Source organism: Mytilus californianus, unplaced genomic scaffold, assembly GCF_021869535.1.
Source record: "Mytilus californianus isolate M0D057914Y unplaced genomic scaffold, xbMytCali1.0.p SCAF_6, whole genome shotgun sequence".
NCBI classification, from domain to species: Eukaryota; Metazoa; Mollusca; class Bivalvia; order Mytilida; family Mytilidae; genus Mytilus; species Mytilus californianus.
Window position 1 is genome coordinate 1,538,625 of NW_026262712.1, and position 23,173 is coordinate 1,561,797.

At 33.7% G+C, this 23,173-nt stretch overlaps 1 protein-coding gene and 1 long non-coding RNA gene across 8 annotated transcripts in view; both read right to left on the reverse strand.

The window, feature by feature from the left end:
- The window catches only part of LOC127705231 (uncharacterized), a 180,571-nt gene that overhangs the window by 37,201 nt on the left and 120,197 nt on the right, over positions 1-23,173 (reverse strand). For all 7 annotated transcript variants that reach the window (XM_052209554.1, XM_052209556.1, XM_052209552.1 and 4 more), the window contains 4 exons: positions 21,340-21,582; positions 19,692-20,177; positions 15,575-15,681; positions 14,025-14,478 (listed from right to left, as the gene is read on the reverse strand). In XM_052209554.1, coding sequence (XP_052065514.1) covers positions 14,025-14,478; positions 15,575-15,681; positions 19,692-20,177; positions 21,340-21,582 — 1,290 coding nt within the window. The remainder of the gene's footprint in view (positions 1-14,024; positions 14,479-15,574; positions 15,682-19,691; positions 20,178-21,339; positions 21,583-23,173) is intronic.
- LOC127705255 (uncharacterized) lies at positions 1,103-10,014 on the reverse strand. The gene is made up of 3 exons (XR_007983771.1): positions 6,864-10,014; positions 6,025-6,159; positions 1,103-2,338 (listed from the first exon to the last, which is right to left on the reverse strand). It is a non-coding gene; the product is annotated as an uncharacterized LOC127705255 (long non-coding RNA).

The window sequence follows — 23,173 nt, forward strand, 5'->3', positions numbered from 1 at the left end:
TTTCCCTTTGTGATATGGAACCTTGCAGTACAATTTCAGAGAGATCCATACACTTGAACACAAGTTATTGTCTGGAAACTAGAAAAATGCTTATTTTTGGCCCCTTTTTGGCCCCAATTCCTAAACGTTTCGGCAATTACCCCCAAACTCAATTCCAGCTTTCCCTTTGTGATATGGAACCTTGTAGTACAATTTCAGAAAGATCCATACACTTACACACAGGTTATTGTTATGAAACTAGAAAAATGCTTGTTTTTTGCCTTTTTTGGCCCCTAATTCCTAAAATTTTGAGGCAATTACCCCCAAAATCAATCCCAGCATTCCCTTTGTGATATGGAACCTTATGGTACAATGTCAGAGAGATCCATACACTAACACACAAGTTATGTCTGGAAGTTACAAAAATGCTTATTTGTGGCCCCTTTTTGGCCCCTCATTCCTAACTGTTGGTACCATAACCCCCAAAATCAATCCCCACCTTCCTTTTGTGGTATTGAACCTTGTGGTAAAATTTCATAGAGATCCATTCACTTAAACTAAAGTTAGAGTGCGAAAACCAATGTGTCTTCGGACAACGACGACAACGACGACGCCAACGTCATACCAATATACGACCACAAAAATTTTTGCGGTCGTATAAAAACTGCAAAATTTTGTTAAAACTACCAATTGGGTGGCAGCAACCCAACAATGGGTTGTTCGATTCGTCTGAAAATTTCAGAGCTGATAGATCTTGACCAACTGAACAATTTTACCCCATGTCACATTTGCTCTAAAAGATTTAGTTTTTGAGATATAAGCCAAAAACTGCATTTGACCCTTATGTTCTATTTTTAGATCAAAACTTCGGATACAATTTATAAACAAGATACCCTAAGGAACATTTAGTAAAAGTTGAGGGTAATTGGCCCAGTAGTTTCAGAGGAGAAAATTTTTAAATGTTAGCAAACTTGATGAACAAATTGTGTAAAATTGTCTTTAAAGGGCAATAACTCCTTAAGGGGTCAATTGACAATTATGGTCATATTAACTTTTTGTAGATCTTACTTAGCTGAACATTATTGCTGCTTACACTTTATATATATCTATAATAATATTCAAATAATAACAAATAAAATGCTTCGCTGGGGCGCAGCTTGATACGACCGCAGACGTCGAACCCTGAACAGTTGGGGCAAGTATGGACACAACATTGAAGCTTGATACAGCTCTGAATTTGGATTGTGATTAAATATTTGACACAGCATAGGTTTCTGACACAGAAAGAATGTGGTCTAAGAACTTGAATTTTTTTAATTTACCTATTATGGTCCAATGTCCAAAATCAAAATACATGGTTAGATTCAGCATATCAAAGAACCCCATATATTCAATTTTTGTTAAAATCAAACAAAGTTTAATTTTGGACCCCAACTTGGACAAACTTGAAAACTGGGCCCATAATCAAAAATCTAAACACATGTTTATATTCAGCATATCAAAGAACCACAAGAATTCAATTTTTGCTAAAATCAAACTAAGTTTAATTTTGGACCCTTTGGACCTTAATGTAGACCAATTTAAAAAACGGGACTTAATATTAAAAATCTAAATACACGGTTAGATTTGGAATATCAAAGAACCCCAATAATTCAATTTTTGATGAAATCAAACAAAGTTTAATTTTGGACCCTTTTGACCTCAATATAAACCAATTTGATAGCGGGGCCCACAAATAAAAAATCTAAATTCATGGTTAGATTCAGCATATCAAAGAACCCCATATATTCAATTTTTGGTGAAATCAAACAAAGTTTAATTTTGGACCCCAACTTGGACCAACTTGAAAACTGGGCCCATAATAAAAAATCTAAACACATGTTTAGAATCAGCATATCAAAGAACCCCAAGAATTCAATTTTTGTTAAAATCAAACTAAGTTTAATTTTGGACCCTTTGGACCTCAATGAAGACCAATTTAAAAAACGGGACCCAAATTAAAAATCTAAAAACACGGTTAGATTTGGCATATCAAAGAACCCCAATAATTCAATTTTTGATGAAATCAAACAAAGTTTAATTTTGGACCCTTTTGACCTCAATATGAACCAATTTGATAGCGGGGCCCACAAATAAAACATCTAAATACATGGTAAGATTCAGCATATCAAAGAACCTCATATGTTCAATTTTTGTTGAAATCAAACAAAGTTTAATTTTGGACCCCAACTTGGACCAACTTGAAAACTGGGCCCATAATCAAAAATCTAAACACATGTTTAGAATCAGCATATCAAAGAACCCCAAGAATTCAATTTTTGTTAAAATCAAACTAAGTTTAATTTTGGACCCTTTGGACCTCAATGAAGACCAATTTAAAAAACGGGACCCAAATTAAAAATCTAAAAACACGGTTAGATTTGGCATATCAAAGAACCCCAATAATTCAATTTTTGATGAAATCAAACAAAGTTTAATTTTGGACCCTTTTGACCTCAATATGAACCAATTTGATAGCGGGGCCCACAAATAAAACATCTAAATACATGGTAAGATTCAGCATATCAAAGAACCTCATATGTTCAATTTTTGTTGAAATCAAACAAAGTTTAATTTTGGACCCCAACTTGGACCAACTTGAAAACTGGGCCCATAATCAAAAATCTAAACACATGTTTAGAATCAGCATTTCAAAGAACCCCAAGAATTCAATTTTTGTTAAAATCAAACTAAGTTTAATTTTGGACCCTTTGGACCTCAATGAAGACCAATTTAAAAAACGGGACCCAAATTAAAAATCTAAAAACACGGTTAGATTTGGCATATCAAAGAACCCCAATAATTCAATTTTTGATGAAATCAAACAAAGTTTAATTTTGGACCCTTTTGACCTCAATATGAACCAATTTGATAGCGGGGCCCACAAATAAAACATCTAAATACATGGTAAGATTCAGCATATCAGAGAACCTCATATGTTCAATTTTTGTTGAAATCAAACAAAGTTTAATTTTGGACCCCAATTTGGACCAACTTGAAAACTGGGCCCATAATCAAAAATCTAAATACATGTTTAGATTCAGCATATCAAAGAACCCCATATATTCAATTTTTGTTAAAATCAAACAAAGATTAAATACTGGACCCTATCTTGGACCAACTTGAAAACTGGGCCCATAATCAAAAATCTAAACACATGTTTAGATTCAGCATATCAAAGAACCCAAAGAATTCAATTTTTGTTAAAATCAAACTAAGTTTAATTTTGGAACCTTTGGACCTTAATGTAGACCAATTTGAAAAACAGGACCCAAAATTAAAAATCTAAATACATGGTTAGATTTGGAATATCAAAGAACCCCAATAATTCAATTTTAGATGAAATCAAACAAAGTTTAATTTTGGACCCTTTTGACCTCAATATGAACCAATTTGATAACGGGGTACACAAATAAAAAATCTAAATACATGGTTAGATTCAGCATATCAAAGAACCCCATATATTCAATTTTTGTTGAAATCAAACAAAGTTTAATTTTGGACCCCAATTTGGACCAACTTGAAAACTGGGCCAAAAATCAAAAATCTAAATACATGTTTAGATTCAGCATATCAAAGAACCTCATATATTCAATTTTTGCTAAAATCAAACGAAGTTTAATTTTGGACCCTTTGGACCTTAATGTAGACCAATTTGAAAACTGGACCCAAAATTAAAAATCTAAATACACTGTTAGATTCGGCATAACAAATAAATAAATGTGATCAAAGATTTTCCAAATCTAATGCCCCATACTGTGCAATTAAAGATTACTTCTTGAAATTTTTCAATATTTGAAATTTGAAAAAAAAATAATATTTGAAGAATAATTCTTTTTAATTTCTAAAATCTGAAATGAGAAAAAATTGACCCCCCACAATTTCTTTTTATCCCCCCCCCCCCCTTTTTTTCCCCAAAAAATTCTTTCCCTCAAGATATGGTCATAATCTCAATTCAAATTTCCAATGGAGTTGGCAACCATAATTACCCATTTAAATTTACCATAGTGCTAACTTTATCTATTTTATAATAGAATTAAAAATATAGTGTCAAATCTTTTATATGGATTTTTTTGTAAAAAAAAAGATGCAACATTTGCAGATATTTTTACTGGTCTTCCTTTATAAATATGCATTTCTTTAAACATAATTTAAAAGCAGTGTAAGGGAAGTAACCAAAACGTTGTATTTGGATTACCTCCCTTACACTGTTTTAAATTATCTTTATTGTTCATTAACCATTACTTTATACATAATTTAAAAGCAGTGTAAGGGAGATAATTTCAATGATGTATTTGATTTATCTCCCTTACACTGCTTTAAATTATGTTTTGTACTAAAGTATTTGTCCATTAACCAGGACAACCTTGTTTTTCCCCCTTTTTTGCCCCTAATTCCTAAACGGTTTGAGCCATAACCCCCCAAAGCAAATCCTAACCATCCCTTTGTGGTATGGAAACTTGTAGTATAATTTCAGAGAGATCCATACACCGTTCCACAGTTATTGTCTGGAAACTAGAAAATGCTTATTTTTGGCCCCTTTTTGGCCCTAATTCCTTAACTGTTGGTACCATAACCCCCAAAATCAATCCCCACCTTCCTTTTGTGGTATTTAACCTTATGGTCAAATTTCAAAAAGATCCATTCACTTAAACTAAAGTTAGAGTGCGAAAACCAATGTGTCTTCGGACGACGACAACGACGACGACCCCAACGTCATACCAATATACGACCACAAAAATTTTTTTGCGGTCGTATAAAAACTGCAAAATTTTGTTAAAACTACCAATTAGGTGGCAGCAACATAACAATGGGTTGTTTGATTCGTCTGAAAATTTCAGAGCTGATAGATCTTGACCAACTGAACAATTTTACCCCACGTCAGATTTGCTCTAAAAGCTTTAGTTTTTGAGATATAAGCCAAAAACTGCATTTGACCCCTATGTTCTATTTTTAGCCATGGCAGCCATGTTTGTCGATGGATCAAAACTTCGGATACAATTTATAAACTAAATACCCTAAGGAACATTTAGTTAAAGTTTGAAGGTATTTGGCCCAGTAGTTTCAGAGGAGAAGATTTTTGAAATAGTTTACGACTACAGACGACGACGAAGACAGACAATGGACGAAGACGGACGCCAAGTGATGGCATAAGCTCACATGGGGCCCTTCAGGCCCCGGTGAGCTAATAAAAGACAAGCAGACAAATATGATATTATAAAATAGGGGCGAAATATACCAGAGGGACATTCAAACTCATAAAAAGACATCGCCATGGCTAAAAAAAGAAAAAGACAAACAGACAAATATGATATTATAAAATAGGGGCGAAAGATACCAGAGGGACATTCAAACTGATAAACATACATCGCCATGGCTAAAAAAGAAAAAGACAAACAGACAAATATGATATTAAAAAATAGGGGCGAAAGATACCAGACGGACATTCAAACTCATAAACTGACATTGCCATGGCCAAAAAAGAAAAAGACAAACAGACAAATATGATATTGTAAAATAGGGGCGAAATATACCAGAGGGACATTCAAACTCATAAACTGACATCGCCATGTCTAAATAAAATGCTTTGCTGGGCGCAGCTTGATACGACCAGAGGTCAAACCCTGATCAGTTTGGGCAAGTATGGACACAACATTCAAGCTTGATACAGCTCTGAATTTGGATTGTGATTAAATATTTGACACAGCATAGGTTTCTGACGCAGAAAGAATGTGGTCTTAGAACTTCAATTTTTTTAATTTACCTATTATGGTCCAATGTCCAAAATCAAAATACATGGTTAGATTCAGCATATCAAAGAACCCCATATATTCAATTTTTGTTGAAATCAAAAAAAGTTTAATTTTGGACCCCAACTTGGACAAACTTGAAAACTGGTCCCATAATCAAAAATCTAAACACATGTTTAGATTCAGCATATCAAAGTACCCCAAGAATTCAATTTTTGTTAAAATCAAACTAAGTTTAATTTTGGACCCTTTGGACCTTAATGTAGACCAATTTAAAAAACGGGACCCAAAATTAAAAATCTAAAAACACGGTTAGATTTGGCATATCAAAGAACCCCAATAATTCAATTTTTGATGAAATCAAACAAAGTTTAATTTGGACCCTTTTGACCTCAATATGAACCAATATGATAGCGGGCCCACTAATAAAAAATCTAAATACATGGTAAGATTCAGCATATCAAAGAACCCCATATATTCAATTTTTGTTGATATCAAACAAAGTTTAATTTTGGACCCCAATTTGGACCAACTTGAAAACTGGGCCAAAAATCTAAAATCTAAATACATTTTTAGATTCAGCATATCAAAGAACCCCATATATTCAATTTTTGTTGAAATCAAACAAAGTTAAAATTTGGACCCCAACTTGGACCAGCTTGAAAACTGGGCCCGTAATCAAAAATCTAAACACATGTTTAGATTCAGCATATCAAAGAACCCCAAAAATTCAATTTTTGTTAAAATCAAACTAAGTTTAATTTTGGACCCTTTGGACCTTAATGTAGACCAATTTGAAAAAATGCTCCGCAGGGCGCAGCTTGATACGACCGCAGAGGTCGAACCCTGAACAGTTGGGGCAAGTATGGACACAACATTCAAGCTTGATACAGCTTTGCATTTGGATTGTGATTAAACATTTGACACAGCATAGGTTTCTGACACAGAATGAATGTGGTCTAAAAATTTTAAATTGGACATTCACCTATTATGGTCCAATATCCAAAATCTAAATACATGGTTGAGCATATCAAAGAACCCCAAGAATTAATTTTTGATGAAATCAAACGAAGTTTAATTTTGGACCCTTTTGACCTCAATGTGGACAAAGTTGATAACGGGGCCCAAAAATCAAAAATCTAAATACATGGTTAGATTCAGCATATCAAAGAACCCCATATATTCAATTTTTGTTGAAATCAAACAAAGTTAAATTTTGGACCCCGATTTGGACCAACTTGAAAACTGGGCCCATAATCAAAAATCTAAATACATGTTAAGATTCAGCATATCAAAGAACCCTAAGAATTCAACTTTTGTTAAAATCAAACTAAGTTTAATTTTGGACCCTTTGGACCTTAATGTAGATCAATTTGAAAACCGAACCAAAAACAAAGAATCTAAATACATGGTTAGATTCAGCATATCAAAGAACCCCAATAATTCAATTTTTGATGAAATCAAACAAAGTTTAATTTTGGACCCTTTGGACCTCAATGTGGACCAATTTTAAAACGGGGCCCAAAATCCAAAAACTAAATACACGGTTAGATTCAGCATATTAAAGAACCCCAAGAATTCCAAGAATAAAACCCCATTGAAATTGGTCAAGAACTAAGCAATTTATACGAAGTATCTTCTTTTGCACAATACTGTGCAATTAAATATTTCTTGCTATTGCGCAATACTGTACAATTGACAATTTCTTGCTATTGCGCAATATTGTGCTATTGGATATTTCTTGCTATTGGGCAATACTGTGCAATTGAAGATTTCTTGCTATTGCGCAATACTGTGCAATTGAAGATTTCTTGCTATTGTGCAATACTGTGCAATTGAAAATTTCTTGCTATTGCACAATACTTATTATATAATAATTTACACATCCTGTTTTGTGTGTATCTCCTCCCATATCATTATTATTTGCTTTTAAATATAAATCAGAAATAACCAACTTAAAATGGAAAATTTTAAAAGAAAAAAAAAAGGAAAAAAAGAAAAAAAAGGAAAAAAAAAAAATCCCCCCCCAAATTTTTTGAACCCCCTTATGATTCATCACCCCCAAACTCAATCCCAGCCTTCCCTTTGTGGTATGGTACCTTGCAGTACAATTTCAGAGAGATCCATACACTTGAACACAAGTTATTGTCAGGAAACTAGAAAAATGTGTTTTTTGGCCCCTTTTTGGCCCCAAATTCCTAAACGTTTAGGGCAATTACCCCCAAACTCAAACCCAGCTTTCCCGTTGTGATATGGAACCCTGATATTCATATGATGAAGACATAATCTTTCAATCAGTTTAATTGAAGTCTGGAGCTGGCATGTCAGTTAACTGCTAGTAGTCTGTTGTTATTTATGTATTATTGTCATTTTGTTTATTTTCTTTGGTTACATCTTCTGACATCAGACTCGGACTTCTCTTGAACTGAATTTTAATGTGCGTATTGTTATGCGTTTACTTTTCTACATTGGCTAGAGGTATAGGGGGAGGGTTGAGATCTCATAAACATGTTTAACCCCGCCGCATTTTTGCGCCTGTCCCAAGTCAGGAGCCTCTAGCCTTTGTTAGTCTTGTATTATTTTTAATTTTAGTTTCTTGTGTACAATTTGGAGTTTAGTATGGCGTTCATTATCACTGAACGAGTATATATATTTGTTTAGGGGCCAGCTGAAGGACGCCTCCGGGTGCGGGAATTTCTCGCTGCATTGAAGACCTGTTGGTGGCCTTCTGCTGTTGTCTGTTCTGTGGTCGGGTTGTTGTCTCTTTGACACATTCCCCATTTCCATTCTCAATTTTAGTACAATTTCAGAGAGATCCATACACTTACACACAAGTTATTGTCCTGAAACTAGAAAAATGCTTGTTTTTTGCCCCTTTTTGGCCCCTAATTCCTAAAATATTGAGGCAATTACCCCCATCATCAATCCCAGCCTTCCCTTTGTGGTATGGTACCTTGCAGTACAATTTCAGAGAGATCCATACACTTGAACACAAGTTATTGTCTGGAAACTAGAAAAATGCTTATTTTTGGCCCCTTTTTGGCCCCCAATTCCTAAACGTTTCGGCAATTACCCCCAAACTCAATTCCAGCTTTCCCTTTGTGATATGGAACCTTGTAGTACAATTTCAGAAAGTTCCATACACTTACACACAAGTTATTGTCATGAAACTAGAAAAATGCTTGTTTTTTGCCCCTTTTTTGGCCCCTAATTCCTAAAATTTTGAGGCAATTACCCCCAAAATCAATCCCAGCATTCCTTTTGTGATATGGAACCTTGTGGTACAATGTCAGAGAGATCCATACACTAACACACAAGTTATGTCTGGAAGTTACAAAAATGCTTATTTTTGGCCCCTTTTTGGCCCCTAATTCCTTTACTGTTGGTACCATAAACCCCAAAATCAATCCCAACCTTCCTTTTGTGGTTTTGAACCTTGTGGTAAAATTTCATAGAGATCCATTCACTTAAACTAAAGTTAGAGTGCGAAAACCAATGTGTCTTCGGACGACGCCAGACGACGACGACGACGTCGTACCAATATACGACCACAAAATTTTTTTTGCGGTCGTATAAAAACGGGACCCAAAATTAAAAATCTAAATACACGGTTAGATTTGGCATATCAAAGAACCCAAATAATTAAATTTTTGATGAAATCAAACAAAGTTTAATTTTGGACCCTTTTGACCTCAATATGAACCAATTTGATAGCGGGCCCACAAATAAAAAATCTAAATACATGGTAAGATTCAGCATATCAAAGAACCCCATATATTCAATTTTTGTTGAAATCAAACAAAGTTTAATTTTGGACCCCAATTTGGACCAACTTGAAAACTGGGCCAAAAATCTAAAATCTAAATACATGTTTAGATTCAGCATATAAAAGAACCCCATATATTCAATTTTTGTTAAAATCAAACAAAGTTTAATTTTGGACCCTTTGGACCTTAATGTAGACCAATTTGAAAACTGGACCCAAAATTAAAAATCTAAATACACGGTTAGATTCGGCATAACAAATAAATGTGGTCATAGATTTTACAAATCTAATGCGCCATACTGGTCTTCCTTTATAAATATGCATTTCTTTAAACATAATTTAAAAGCAGTGTAAGGGAAGTAACCAAAACATTGTATTTGGATTACCTCCCTTACACTGTTTTAAATTATCTTTATTGTTCATTAACCATTACTTTATACATAATTTAAAAGCAGTGTAAGGGAGATAATTTCAATTATGTATTTGATTTATCTCCCTTACACTGCTTTAAATTATGTTTTGTACTAAAGTATTTGTCCATTAATGAGGACAACCTTGTTTTTCCCCCTTTTTTGCCCCTAATTCTTAAATGGTTTGAGCAATAACCCCCCAAAGCAAATCCTAACCATCCCTTTGTGGTATGGAAACTTGTAGTATAATTTCAGAGAGATCCATACACCGTTCCACAGTTATTGTCTGGAAACTAGAAAATGCTTATTTTTGGCCCCTTTTTGGCCCCAAATCCTTAACTGTTGGTACCATAACCCCCAAAATCAATCCCCACCTTCCTTTTGTGGTATTAAACCTTATGGTAAAATTTCATAGAGATCCATTCACTTAAACTAAAGTTAGAGTGCGAAAACTAATGTGTCTTCGGATGTAGAACGCCGGACGACGACGACGACGCCAACATCATACCAATATACGACCACAAAAATTTTTTTGCGGTCGTATAAAAAGAAAACGACAAACAGACAAATATGATATTAAAAAATAGGGGCGAAATATACCAGAGGGACATTCAAACTCATAAACTGACATCGCCATGGCTAAAAAAGAAAAAGACAAACAGACAAATATGATATTATAAAATAGTGGCGAAATATACCAGAGGGACATTCAAACTCATAAACTGACATAGCCATGTCGAAAAAAGAAAAAGACAAACAGACAAATATAATATTATAAAATAGGGGCGAAATATACCAGAGGGACATTCAAACTCATAAACTGACATAGCCATGTCGAAAAAAGAAAAAGACAAACAGACAAATATAATATTATAAAATAGGGGCAAAATATACCAGAGGGACATTCAAACTCATAAACTGACATAGCCATGTCGAAAAAAGAAAAAGACAAACAGACAAATATAATATTATAAAATAGGGGCGAAATATACCAGAGGGACATTCATACTCATAAACTGACATAGCCATGGCTAAAAAAGAAAAAGACAAACAGAAAAATATCATATTATAAAATAGTGGCGAAATATACCAGAGGGACATTCAAACTCATAAACTGACATCGCCATGTCTAAAAAAGAAAAAGACAAACAGACAAATATGATATTATAAAATAGGGGCAAAATATACCAGAGGGACATTCAAACTCATAAACTTACATCGCCATGGCTAAAAAAGAAAAAGACAAACAGACAAATATGATATTATAAAATATGGGCGAAAGATACCAGAGGGACATTCAAACTCATAAACTGACATCGCCATGGCTAAAAAAGAACAAGACAAACAGACAAATATGATATTATAAAATAGGGGCGAAATATACCAGAGGGACATTCAAACTCATAAACTGACATCGCCATGGCTAAAAAAGAAAAAGACAAACAGACAAATATGATATTATAAAATAGTGGCGAAATATACCAGAGGGACATTCAAACTCATAAACTGACATCGCCATGTCTAAAAAAGAAAAAAACAAACAGACAAATATAATATTATAAAATAGGGGTGAAATATACCAGAGGGACATTCATACTCATAAACTGACAAAGCCATGGCTTAAAAAGAAAAAAACAAACAGACAAATATGATATTATAAAATAGGGGCAAAATATACCAGAGGGACATTCAAACTCATAAACTGACATCGCCACAGCTAAAAAAGAAAAAGACAAACAGACAAATATGATATTGTAAAATAGGGGCAAAATATACCAGAGGGACATTCAAACTCATAAACTGACATCGCCACAGCTAAAAAAGAAAAAGACAAATAGACAAATATGATATTATAAAATAGGGGCGAAAGATATCAGAGGGACAATCAAACTCATAAACTTACATTGCCATGGCTAAAAAAGAAAAAGACAAACAGAAAAATATGATATTATAAAATAGGGGCGAAATATACCAGAGGGACATTCAAACTCATAAACTGACATCGCCATGGCTAAAAAAGAAAAAGACAAACAGACAAATATGATATTATAAAATAGGGGCGAAATATACCAGAGGGACATTCAAACTCGTAAACTGACATCGCCATGGCTAAAAAAGAACAAGACAAACAGACAAATATAATATTATAAAATAGGGGCAAAATATACCAGAGGGACATTCAAACTCATAAACTGACATTTCCATGGCTAAAAAAGAAAAAGACAAACAGACAAACAATAGTACAGAGAACACAACATAGAAAACTAAAGACTAAGCAATAATAACCTCACCAAAAACTTGAGGTGATCTCAGTTGCTTAGCAGGGGCAAGCAGATCTGGCTCCACATGTGGCACCCACCGTGTTGCTCATGTTAGTACAAAAGTGGTACCAAGTTTAATTTGGTAGGTTAAATTCGAGAAAAGGGTACGGGATTATAGATACGACATAAGGAACATATCCGTTATCATCTGTGAAACGAATATTTCATAACGGTCAACCAACTTGTGATGGTGTCCATAAAAATTACTTAGGGATGATTTCAACTTCACCGTTTGGAACTATTAGTTTAATTTAGCAGGGAATTCATGCTCCATTGATGAGGTTCAGATTTCAGGATGAAATATGTTCCCAATATAAATAGAAAGTGACGCAGTTACAACATGATGCAAGAACTAAACATGAATAGTTGATAGTTCATGATCATGGAGAATAAATGACCGTAGACTTTCAGACTATTGATTAATCCAGGATATCTTCCATCAAAATACAAGTTTCATTAAAATCTTTGTATAAAGCTTGTTGTATCTTTTGACAAATATTTCAAAAATGGGAACCAATGAATAATTTGTTACACTAGGCATCAATATGGGCACTTACACCATTCTGTAATTGTGTTATATTTGTGGTCAAAATGCATTGATCCTGCAACAAAATTGAAAATAGAAACATGGAATGCGCTAAAGAGACAAGTACCCGACCAAAATGCAGAAAACAGCCAAAGGCCACCAACACATGGAAAAAAATCTCGCAACCGGAGGTGTGCATCAGCTGGTACCTAAACAATAATGTATGCTAGTTTAGTGAAAATGAATGTCACACTAACCATGTATACATTCACTTTCTATAAACAGCCCGATATAAGAGTTTCAGTTTAAATATATAACAACAACACATTGTCTCAAAACAGAATTGTGTTGGTAATCAACTCATAACGACATAGAACTACTTGCATTCTCAAAGTTTTTTAGCATTGTTCAAATATATTTTATATTTTGAAACCATGTAGTTCTATAGTTATACCGATACCTTTATACTTAATAAATATCAGTTTCAGTTTAAATTGAAAAAAAAAACTAAATGGGGAATGTGTCTATGGGACACAGATGATGCCCCAGCTTGCATATTACGGTAAAAGAGACGCTACCCAAATTTGTAATTGATCTGCTTTTTTTGGTAATAAGCATTATATTTAAGTTTCATAAAATTTCGTTGAAGTAAACTTAAGTCGGAGAACAGAAACGAAAAATTACGCATTTTTTCCATTTGTAAAAGGCACAACTCTAGAACGGTAAAAGAGACGGCACCAAAATTCAAACTTGATCTTTGTTTTGTGGTAATAAGCATTTTGTATAGAATTCATAAAGTTTGGTTGAGGCAAACTTAAGTAAGGAAATGGAAACAAAAAATTCAGCAATTTACCCATTTATAAAGGGACATAACTCTAGTATAGTAAAAGTGACGCCACACAATTCAAATTTGATCTAAGTATCTGAGTAAACTGCTCGGTTGCCTGCTGCCGTACATCACCAATTAAAAAACCAATATTTTCATTCAGAAATCTGTTAAACAATTGCATGCATTTCTCAATTATTAACACTGTGGACAAAAAAAGATTATTTTATTTTACTAATCATATTACATAAAAGTTCTCACATACCAACACAAATATTAGTATAAGACATTGTCAAACAGTCTGTCATGCTCTTATAAAAGGTAGGTAAACACTTTTTGGATATTGGAACAGTTTTACCTGCAATATATATTCACTACAGGCCTACACAATGAAAATACATACACACCTGTGATAAAAGATCGCATAACTTCCACCATAAGAAGGGGGTTGATCATTACATTATCTCTCAGCTGGGGGGTATCAAAATAAACAATCTTCCCAAGAGAATGATGAAAATGTAGGAAATCAGTCAACTGCTCAGGGGACAGGACAGACACCTCGCTGATAGCATTTAATTCTTTAACTTCAGCCAATGACATTATTTGTTTTCCTTCTGCCACTAGTTCAGCGATCTCTAGCTCTAGTGGAACACAAGCATTGGGCATTCTTTCACCCCAGCATGGGTGGTCGAATGTAAGTTCTGTAATTGTTTTCTTTAGAACTTCTATTTCTTGGTCAGCTTGATCTTTTGCATTGACAAATATTAGAGGCCTAAAGACCAGATGATGTTGTCCCTCATGGTCTTTAAACAACTCCTCAATTCCACTGTAAAGCTCTTCACGTCGTGTCTCAACATTCTCCTGTTAAACATAAAAAGTTGACAGATAAATACACTGTAAAGATCCTGTATCCCACACCATGATGTATATGCACCTTCAATGGTGGAATATTCCAACTACAATATAATTAGATTTATCTCAAATTTTCAAATGACATACATCTACTCTTACAGGTCAATTTTATACTTTTAACCTAAATCTTATACTTTTAACAGTCCGAAACTGTTAACAGTTGTTAAATCTTACATTCCAAGGGGAATAAATTGAAAAGGGTCTTTAGAATTTATTTTTTTTGAAAGAAGAACTTGCTATTGATATTTGTTTTTGTAATTCACTTTACCAGCCTAGTATAGAAACACTAGTAAACAAAATAAGTCACATTTAATAAGTTGGCAATAAATCTAAAACAGGTCAAGAGGGTATTTGCGTGAACATATGGATATTGTTTAATTTAAATTTGCAGTTATAAAAAATTGAACTTATTCTAAAATAAAGCATGAATCGTCCTCATGCATTCCTTGTCCAGATTAGGCTATATATACTTTTTGATTTCACCAACTCATCAACATTTGTATTATGCTTTGGACTTTCAAATATTTTGGCCTCTAACATCACTGAAGAGACATTACTTGTTGAGAAGTGCATCTGGTGCAGTTCTACTAAATGCTAGAGTTTCTTATTGACAACATATTTGTTGAAATAAAACTGACTTAAATACAAACTTTAACATTTAAAATGAGCAATTGTTTTAAGTCAATAGACCATGACTGAGAGTGGCAGGACCAAATAATCTCCACTGAAATGAGATGTACATATCAAATGGAATATTGATACAAGAGCATACCAAATATCATTTACTTATCTATTAGTAGTTCTTCATAATTATCTTCTACTCTATTTATGACCCATAATCTGATCTTTAGTGTATTACCCAAAATCAATAGGGATCTTGTTCTTTCAAAAGTGTAGTTTCACACAAAGTTTGGTCAAGTTAAGACATATGGGCATGACATCATTATGTAAGCATAAAAGCTCTAATGAGGCAGTTTTTACACATTTTTCAAGTGTTTCAAATGGCAATAAATCACTATTATATAGCTAACATTAGATCACTCACCTTTGGTACTTTGTCCTTGTGAGTGGCAACAAACAAGATCTTAGGAATGCCTGGATATACAACCTTGCAATAGGTCAGGATGGAATTGACCCAATATTGCAAGAATACTGAAAAAAAATCAAAATCTGTCATAAAAGAAGTTTAATCATTCTGCATTTCTTATAGTTTTGATACACTATAAGTTTTCCATTGTCTCTTTTAATAACACCTTATTAAACAAGCATTCTGAGATTATTGCATGGCAATACATAATCCCCCACCGGTTAAACATTATTTTGGACTGGAACAAAATGGTAATTCGATCTATAACTTGTCATGGTGTAAAGTATATAACAAATATCAAGTCAATATCTTCATGCATGCTGAAAAAATGTGTGGAAAACTGTTTATTTAAGTGAATTTTCTAGGTCAAAGGACCATAACTCTGCACAAAATTATCAGAAGGGAACAAAATTCGATTTTGATCTGTAACTTGTAATGATAAAACAATATATCAAATATCAAAACAATATCTTCAAGCATGAAGAAAAATGGTGTGGAAAACTGATTTGCTGGACTGACGGATGAACAGACAGACAGATGGACCGAGTGCAAACCTAAAGTCCCCTTCGACTTCGTTGGTAGGGGACTAAAAAATATTGCTGAATACTTGTCAAGCTCATTCACTTAAACAGCTGATAACAGTTTTCCTTGAGGTAGGAGTCTGTCTAAATTCAAAGGGACAAATATTTTTGTCTATATCTATAAACTACATTGTTGTAATTTTTCATCAGTCTATTTCATTACAGGGTGGATGATATCAAAGGAAGGCACATAGAAAATAGGTTAACAATGCATAGAGACCTGCATACAATTAAAATGTATACAAACTAATATTTCACACCACAGTTGAAGTTGACTAAATGCATAAAAGTACATTGAATGATGCTCAATAACTAGAAGTTAAAATTGTCTTTTAAAATATAAGTTGCATATAAGGATCATAAAGTAGAATCCTGACTGTTGTGGAAATCAATCTAAGAATACTAGACTTAGTATGTGGTATGTGTAAACTGGTCCGCCATTCCATCTAAATATCTGCACCAAAGGAATGAGTTGGAGCCATTGTCACCTTGGCATTAATTGGACGAGCCTTACACATTCAAAGATTTGCTACGAAATTGACCAACTATATTGACAGGAACTTTTAACAACTTGACCTCAAATGATAATAATGCAATGCCGCAAATTAAATAAATAACTGTTAATTAACTCCATGGTGGCAGCGCAGATAAATGCCCCACGAGAGTGTTATCATATTCTTGACAAACTGAGCCGGTATCTTTCATTGCCTTGAGAACTCAATAGGTATAGGAATGTGCTGATTTCTCTTTTGAGTTCTTGTCAGTATATTAATTACATACAAAACACATCATATGATGCACTAGTCTCGTCTAAATTATTAAATCACGCAGACCCAATGCTGACCGCTGGATTCAGGTTGTACCTGTTGTTAGTGTAGCGATAAGTGAACACAACAGGGGTCAAGGTTATGGTATACTTGTGTAAAATGTTAAATGTTTTAGGAATAAAATCCCATCACTGAAATGACAAAAGTGAAAATGATGAACACTGAAATGGAGTTTCTTTTATTTTAATTGAGGCAAACTAGAGTTAGAGAACGGATAGAAAATTTCAGCAATTTTTAATTTTATAAAGGGGCATAACTCAATAACAGTAAAATAAACGCCACCCAATTTCCAACTTGATCTGTATTATGTGGTAATAAGCATTGCGTATAAGATCATAACATTTGGTTGAGGCAAACTAAAGTTAGAGAACATAAACGAAAAATTCAGCAATTTTTATGTTTATAAAAGAGCATAACTCAAGAATGGTAAAAGCGACACCACCCAGTTTCCAACTTGATCTGTATTATGTGGTAATAAGCATTGTGTATAAGTTTCATAACATTTGTTTGAGGCAAACTAAAGTTAGAGAAAGGAAACGAAAAATTCAACAATTTTTCCATTGGAAAGAGGCATAACTCTAGAACGGTTATAGTGATGCCACCAAAATTCAAACTCAATCTGTGTTTTGTGGTAATTATCATTCTGTATCAGTTTCATAACATTTGGTTGAGGCAAACTAAAGTTAGAGAACTGAAACCAACTTTGGGACGTACGGACGAAGGACGGACGGATGTACAGACGGACAAGGGTAAAACTTAATGCCCCCTCTGCTATGGCGGGGGCATGAAAAAATGTCCAATTTGTAGTAAACATAACTCTGATATGATAAAATTTGAAAATCATGTAAATCAGAAAGGACCTTTATTCCTTCAATCCAAACTTAGGTTAAAATGAGAACTGATTAAAGCACATTTTACTTTTTGTATGAAATGTTGATGGATAGACCGACAGACTACAACATACGATATGCTATGTTCTGTCTAAGACAGGTGTATATGTGACAACGTCTGACAAAATGGGCCCAGATGCCGTAAAACATAATTTGGCTATGACGTTCCAAAGACAGGTGTATATAAATGTGCTCAGTTCAGTATGTTGACATTCATACATTAAACAAAATTCAAACTTTATCTGTATTTAGTCATACCTGTCATCTGACCTGTATCCTGCGGGTGTGACCCAAGATTTTTACAACCATGAGGGGTCACCCCGGATACCCGCCAGGTCGTTAAATAACCTGAAAATTCCGAAAATGATCCGTTTTTACCCGGATTCTTAAGCCTTCAGATTGATTTCATAAGTGATTTTCTTTGAAATACCATCAAATTTGTAATTCTTCCTGGACAAGAAGTTCAACTAGCTGTGTAAACTCAAATTAAGTGATCCATTTCAGTGCATGGCTTCACTTGACAGCTTTGGTGTCAAACACACTGTTAATTAACACCAATTACCTTAGCTTTAAGTCATAAACAATTTGTGTATTTCAAAGTTTTTTCACAAAAAATTTGAGTAACTTCCCCTTTTTTGTCACCTTTCAAAATATGCTCCTTAAATTTATGTTAATTTTTGTAAAAAAGATAAAATCTAAAACAAATTGAATGCAAATACATATTAGAATATTACTTTTCATTATTTTTCTACCTTAGTACAATAAGAAAATAAATAGTTGAAAATTATTTTTTTCATCTCTACTTCCTTTAAGTGTTTAGCTTATTTTATTATATTCTAACATCAATTTTTTTTGAATAACGACCGTGAAAGGGCTGTATAGCCAGTCAAGGTCGTTAAAAACTTCCATATATATTTGAGTAAATGTTAAAAGCTGTACAGATAGAAGCACACTGAGTGACATATGACTGGTCAATTGATCATAATAAAAAAAAGGTTATGGTTTGGATTGTATTGTTTAAGTATTTTATGAAACATTAATCCATCAAAATCATAAGTGCAATTCAACAATAATAGTTTTAAATTATTTTCAGTTAATACTTAATCATTGGAACATGTTTAGAAACTGTTTGTTTTGAAATATAATAACAAATATATAAAAAAAATGTCCCCTAAATACTTAAATTCAGCTGGAAAAAGTTTGTACGCGTAATGACCTGAGATTTTATTCTTCAATGCAGGTCATTTTCATAGGTTGACAGGTATGTTTTGTGGTAATAAGCATTGTGTATAAGTTTCATAACATTTGGTTGAGGCAAACTAAAGTTAAAGAACGGAAACCAACTTTGGGACGTACAGACGGACGGACAAGATAAAACTTAATGCCCCCGCCGTAGCATACACTGTGTATGCTTATGATAGTTAGAAGTTAGAAATCATCAGCTTATTTTTTTAGAGAATTAAACACACTTTCAAAATCTAAAGAAATTTAGAGGAAAGCACAACAGAGTTTTCTGGTGTTCAAAACTTTACGCCTGGTATCTTTGATAAATTTTGAATGCAATATTATTGTCTTACCTAACAACAATGCTGCTAGATGCGAGACATATTAATGTTAATATGGTGGTTGGGGACAAACTATGGTAACAAGGAAATAAATTACGTAAATGTTTAGGTTTGCTAAGATATTTTGAAAGGACAAGTTTCTATAATTTTAAATAATTGCCTTGCTGTTACATAAATAGACTAGATCTGTAAATAACATGTATTTGTATTACCTGCTGGAGTTGGTGTCATGTGCTGCCCTGGAAAACACATCACATCAGGGACCTGTTCATGCAAATCTTTGCTCCCATCGAAGACAACAAGAAATAACGCTCGGAACGTCATGAAGGTCTGGTGTGTTGTTAAATAAACATATTGTCCACCAAAATCCCAGAAGATAAGACGTCCAACTTTCATCTTATACTTCCCACTTTTGAGGACTTTTTCCATTTTCCTTCTTATTTCTTCTTTGGTCATTCTGGTTTTCATTTTCTCTTTCATCTGTTTTACCATGAGAGGCACATTGGAGGATTTTTGAGGTGGTAGAGATTGTGCTGCTGCCGACTGTTCGGAGGGCAAAGAGGAAAGTGTGGCTTTGGCATAACCAGTTGGGCTTGTATCTGAAGCCTGGTCGAACTTTTTGGTAAATTCACTTTCCTCCTCTTCCAGAGAGGTCATTAACACCTTATTGTACACAACATCCAGGGCATTATAAGCTTCTGAAATTATATTTTATAAGTTTACCGGATCTTGATATTGATAAACAATAAAAACAGAGCATGTGAAAAACGCAACATATAAGTGAATTAAAGGAGCCTTGACAGTTGTTAAATGATTTGTTGTATTAAATTTGTTCTTTAAGAACCTGTTATTTTTATTTACCTTCAAGGGCACGTGTGTTTACATTCTTTCATCACGGTTTCCCCTCACACTTGAGCTGTGCAGTGGCCGAAGCTATAACGAGAGGTCTTGCAGTTAAGGTCACTGCATACAGGAAAATGTCGGCGAAGTAGTGTCTGGGAAGCCAATAATTCAATATCGGTACATTTATGAAGATTTGGCTAATATAAAGGATTTTTTTTCGAAAATAACAGTTCACGTTCACTTCTTTTAGAGTAAAACTTAGCCATTCAAGTATATAAAACATGTTTAACTTTTTTTTAAATTTGAAGTTTCATATGACTTTAGATTCCTTTTAATAAGTAAAATAATAATGTTAAGATTTTCATTCACAAATAAGATTCAATATTGAAGTGTAATACCACCAAATCATAGTACATCACATCTGGTTGCATACGAAAAAGGGTCGAAAAAAAATATTCCCTTGAATTTGACAGTTGTAGGAAATTAATCCTACATTTCATTGCAGTAAAAAATGTCTATGTCATAAACATATATCTTGGGTGTTTCAAAGCACCATTATTTTTTTATTTTTATTTTATTTGAATATTTTGGAAAATTGAGGTTACATTGTTACTAAAGCATGAACACAGGTAAAAAAAGGGGTGAAAATATGATTGGTTAACTTCCAGTGATGGTTATTTTCTTATATGCAATGAAATGTTATGTGAAATTTTGTCAATATTTCCTGACAGGATAAAACTTTACTCATGCCAAATATTTATTTATTTGAAACAAAGATAAATTCTGCACAATTTTTTGAAAAATGCAAATTTAACAAAGATTAATAGAGGAAAATCAATTGGGGTATTACACCTTGAATTAAATTGGTGCCTGGAAAGAAGTAACGAAATATATGGCTTCAATGTGATACTATTCAAAACAATGCTATTAAAGTCTGCTGATAAAACACAGCGAGCAGGCCACACAACAGTGTTTTTTGAAATATGGTCAGATGTTTCTACTTATGCCTTTTCTCACCTGGATCAATAAGAATCCAACTTTTTGTCTCAATATCAAGGCCACAGCGACCTTCAACCAAAGAAATTCCATCAGTCGGATGTCGCCCATCTGGTATGACATCCCCAGCTAACAGCTTCACAAGAGTCGATTTCCCTACTGAAAATTGGCCGGTCACCATGCATCTCATATCAAATGATTCATAGCTGCCCTTCCCTAATAAACGATTTAACATAGCAGACTGTTGCCCTTTTCCGATGGAATCTGAAAAAAAAATTAAGTTTGAAAGTTTAAATTTCATCATGTTTGTGAAAAAAAATGTATGCTTACACACAATCGTAGATAATTTCTCCACTATTTGTCTCTGACACTGGACACTGACAAAGATAAATTTTCTTCATCTTGAAAAATGTTTTGTTTCAACAGATTTATCTTAAATAATACTATTAGACAAGGATAGATATTTATTCTTATGATACAGGAGATGTGTGATATACAGCAATGCCTTGTGACATATTTCCTATAAAGTCACAGTGGTCTTATTCGTATGATACAGGAGATGTGTGATATACAGCAATGCCTTGTGACATATTTCCTGTAATGTCACAGTGGTCTTAATGGCCTTAATTAGAAGTACGCCGCCAGTGCTCTTTCTGTCATTAAAACAATAAATGAGTATGTTAATGTTTTGATCTGTCAAGAGTGTCGATATGTCAATGTGTTGATGTATGAGTCTATTAATGTGTTGATATGTCCATGTGTTGATGTATGAGTCTGTTAATGTGTTAATCTGTCAGTGTGTCAATATGACAATGCATTGATGTTTGAATCTGTTAATATGTTGATATGTTAGTGTGTTGATATGTCAATGTGTTGATGTATGAGTCTGGTAATATGTTGATCTGTCAGTGTGTCTATGTATGAGTGTTGATGTGTTGATCTGTCAGTGTGTCAATATGTCAATTTGAAAATGTTTGAGTTGGTTATCGTGTTGATCTGTTGGTGAATCGATACGTCAATGTCTTGATGTTGGAGTCTGTTAATGTGTAAATCTGTCAATGTGTCAATATGTCAATGTGTTGATCTGTCAGTGTGTCGATATGTCAATGTGTTAATGTTTGAGTTGGTTATTGTGTTGATCTGTTGGTGAATCAAAACGTCAATGTGTTGATGTTTGAGTCTGTTAATGTGTAAATCTGTCAATGTGTCAATATGTCAATGTGTTAATGTTTGAGTTTGTTAATGTGTTGATCTGTCAGTATATCGATATGTCAATGTGTTGATGTTTGATCCTATTTATGTGACAATATGTCAATGTGTTAATCTGTCAGTGTGTCGACATGTCAATGTGTTGATTTATGAATCTCTTAATTGGTTGATTTGTCAGTGTGTTGATATATGAGTCTGTTAATGTGTTCATCTGTCAGTGTGTCAATGTGTCAATGTGTTGATGTATCAATCTGTTAAATTGTCCATCTGTCAGTGTTTCGATATTTCAATGTGTTGATGTATGAGCCTGTTAATGTGTTGATCTATCAGTGTGATGATGTATGTGTGTTAAAGTGTTGATCTGTCAGTGTTTCGAAATGTCAATGTGTTGATGTTTGAGTCTGGTAATATGTAAATCTGTAAGTGTTTCGATATATGTTGATGTCCGAGTCTGGTAATGTGTTGATTTGTCAGTGTGTCGATATGTCCATGTGTTAATGTTTGAGTTTATTAATGTGTTGATCTGTCAGTGTATTGATATGTCAATGTGTTGATGTTTGAGTCTGTTAACGTGTTGATACGTCAATGTCTGGATGTTTGAGTGTGTAGATCTGTCAATGTGATAACATGTCAATGTGTTGATCTG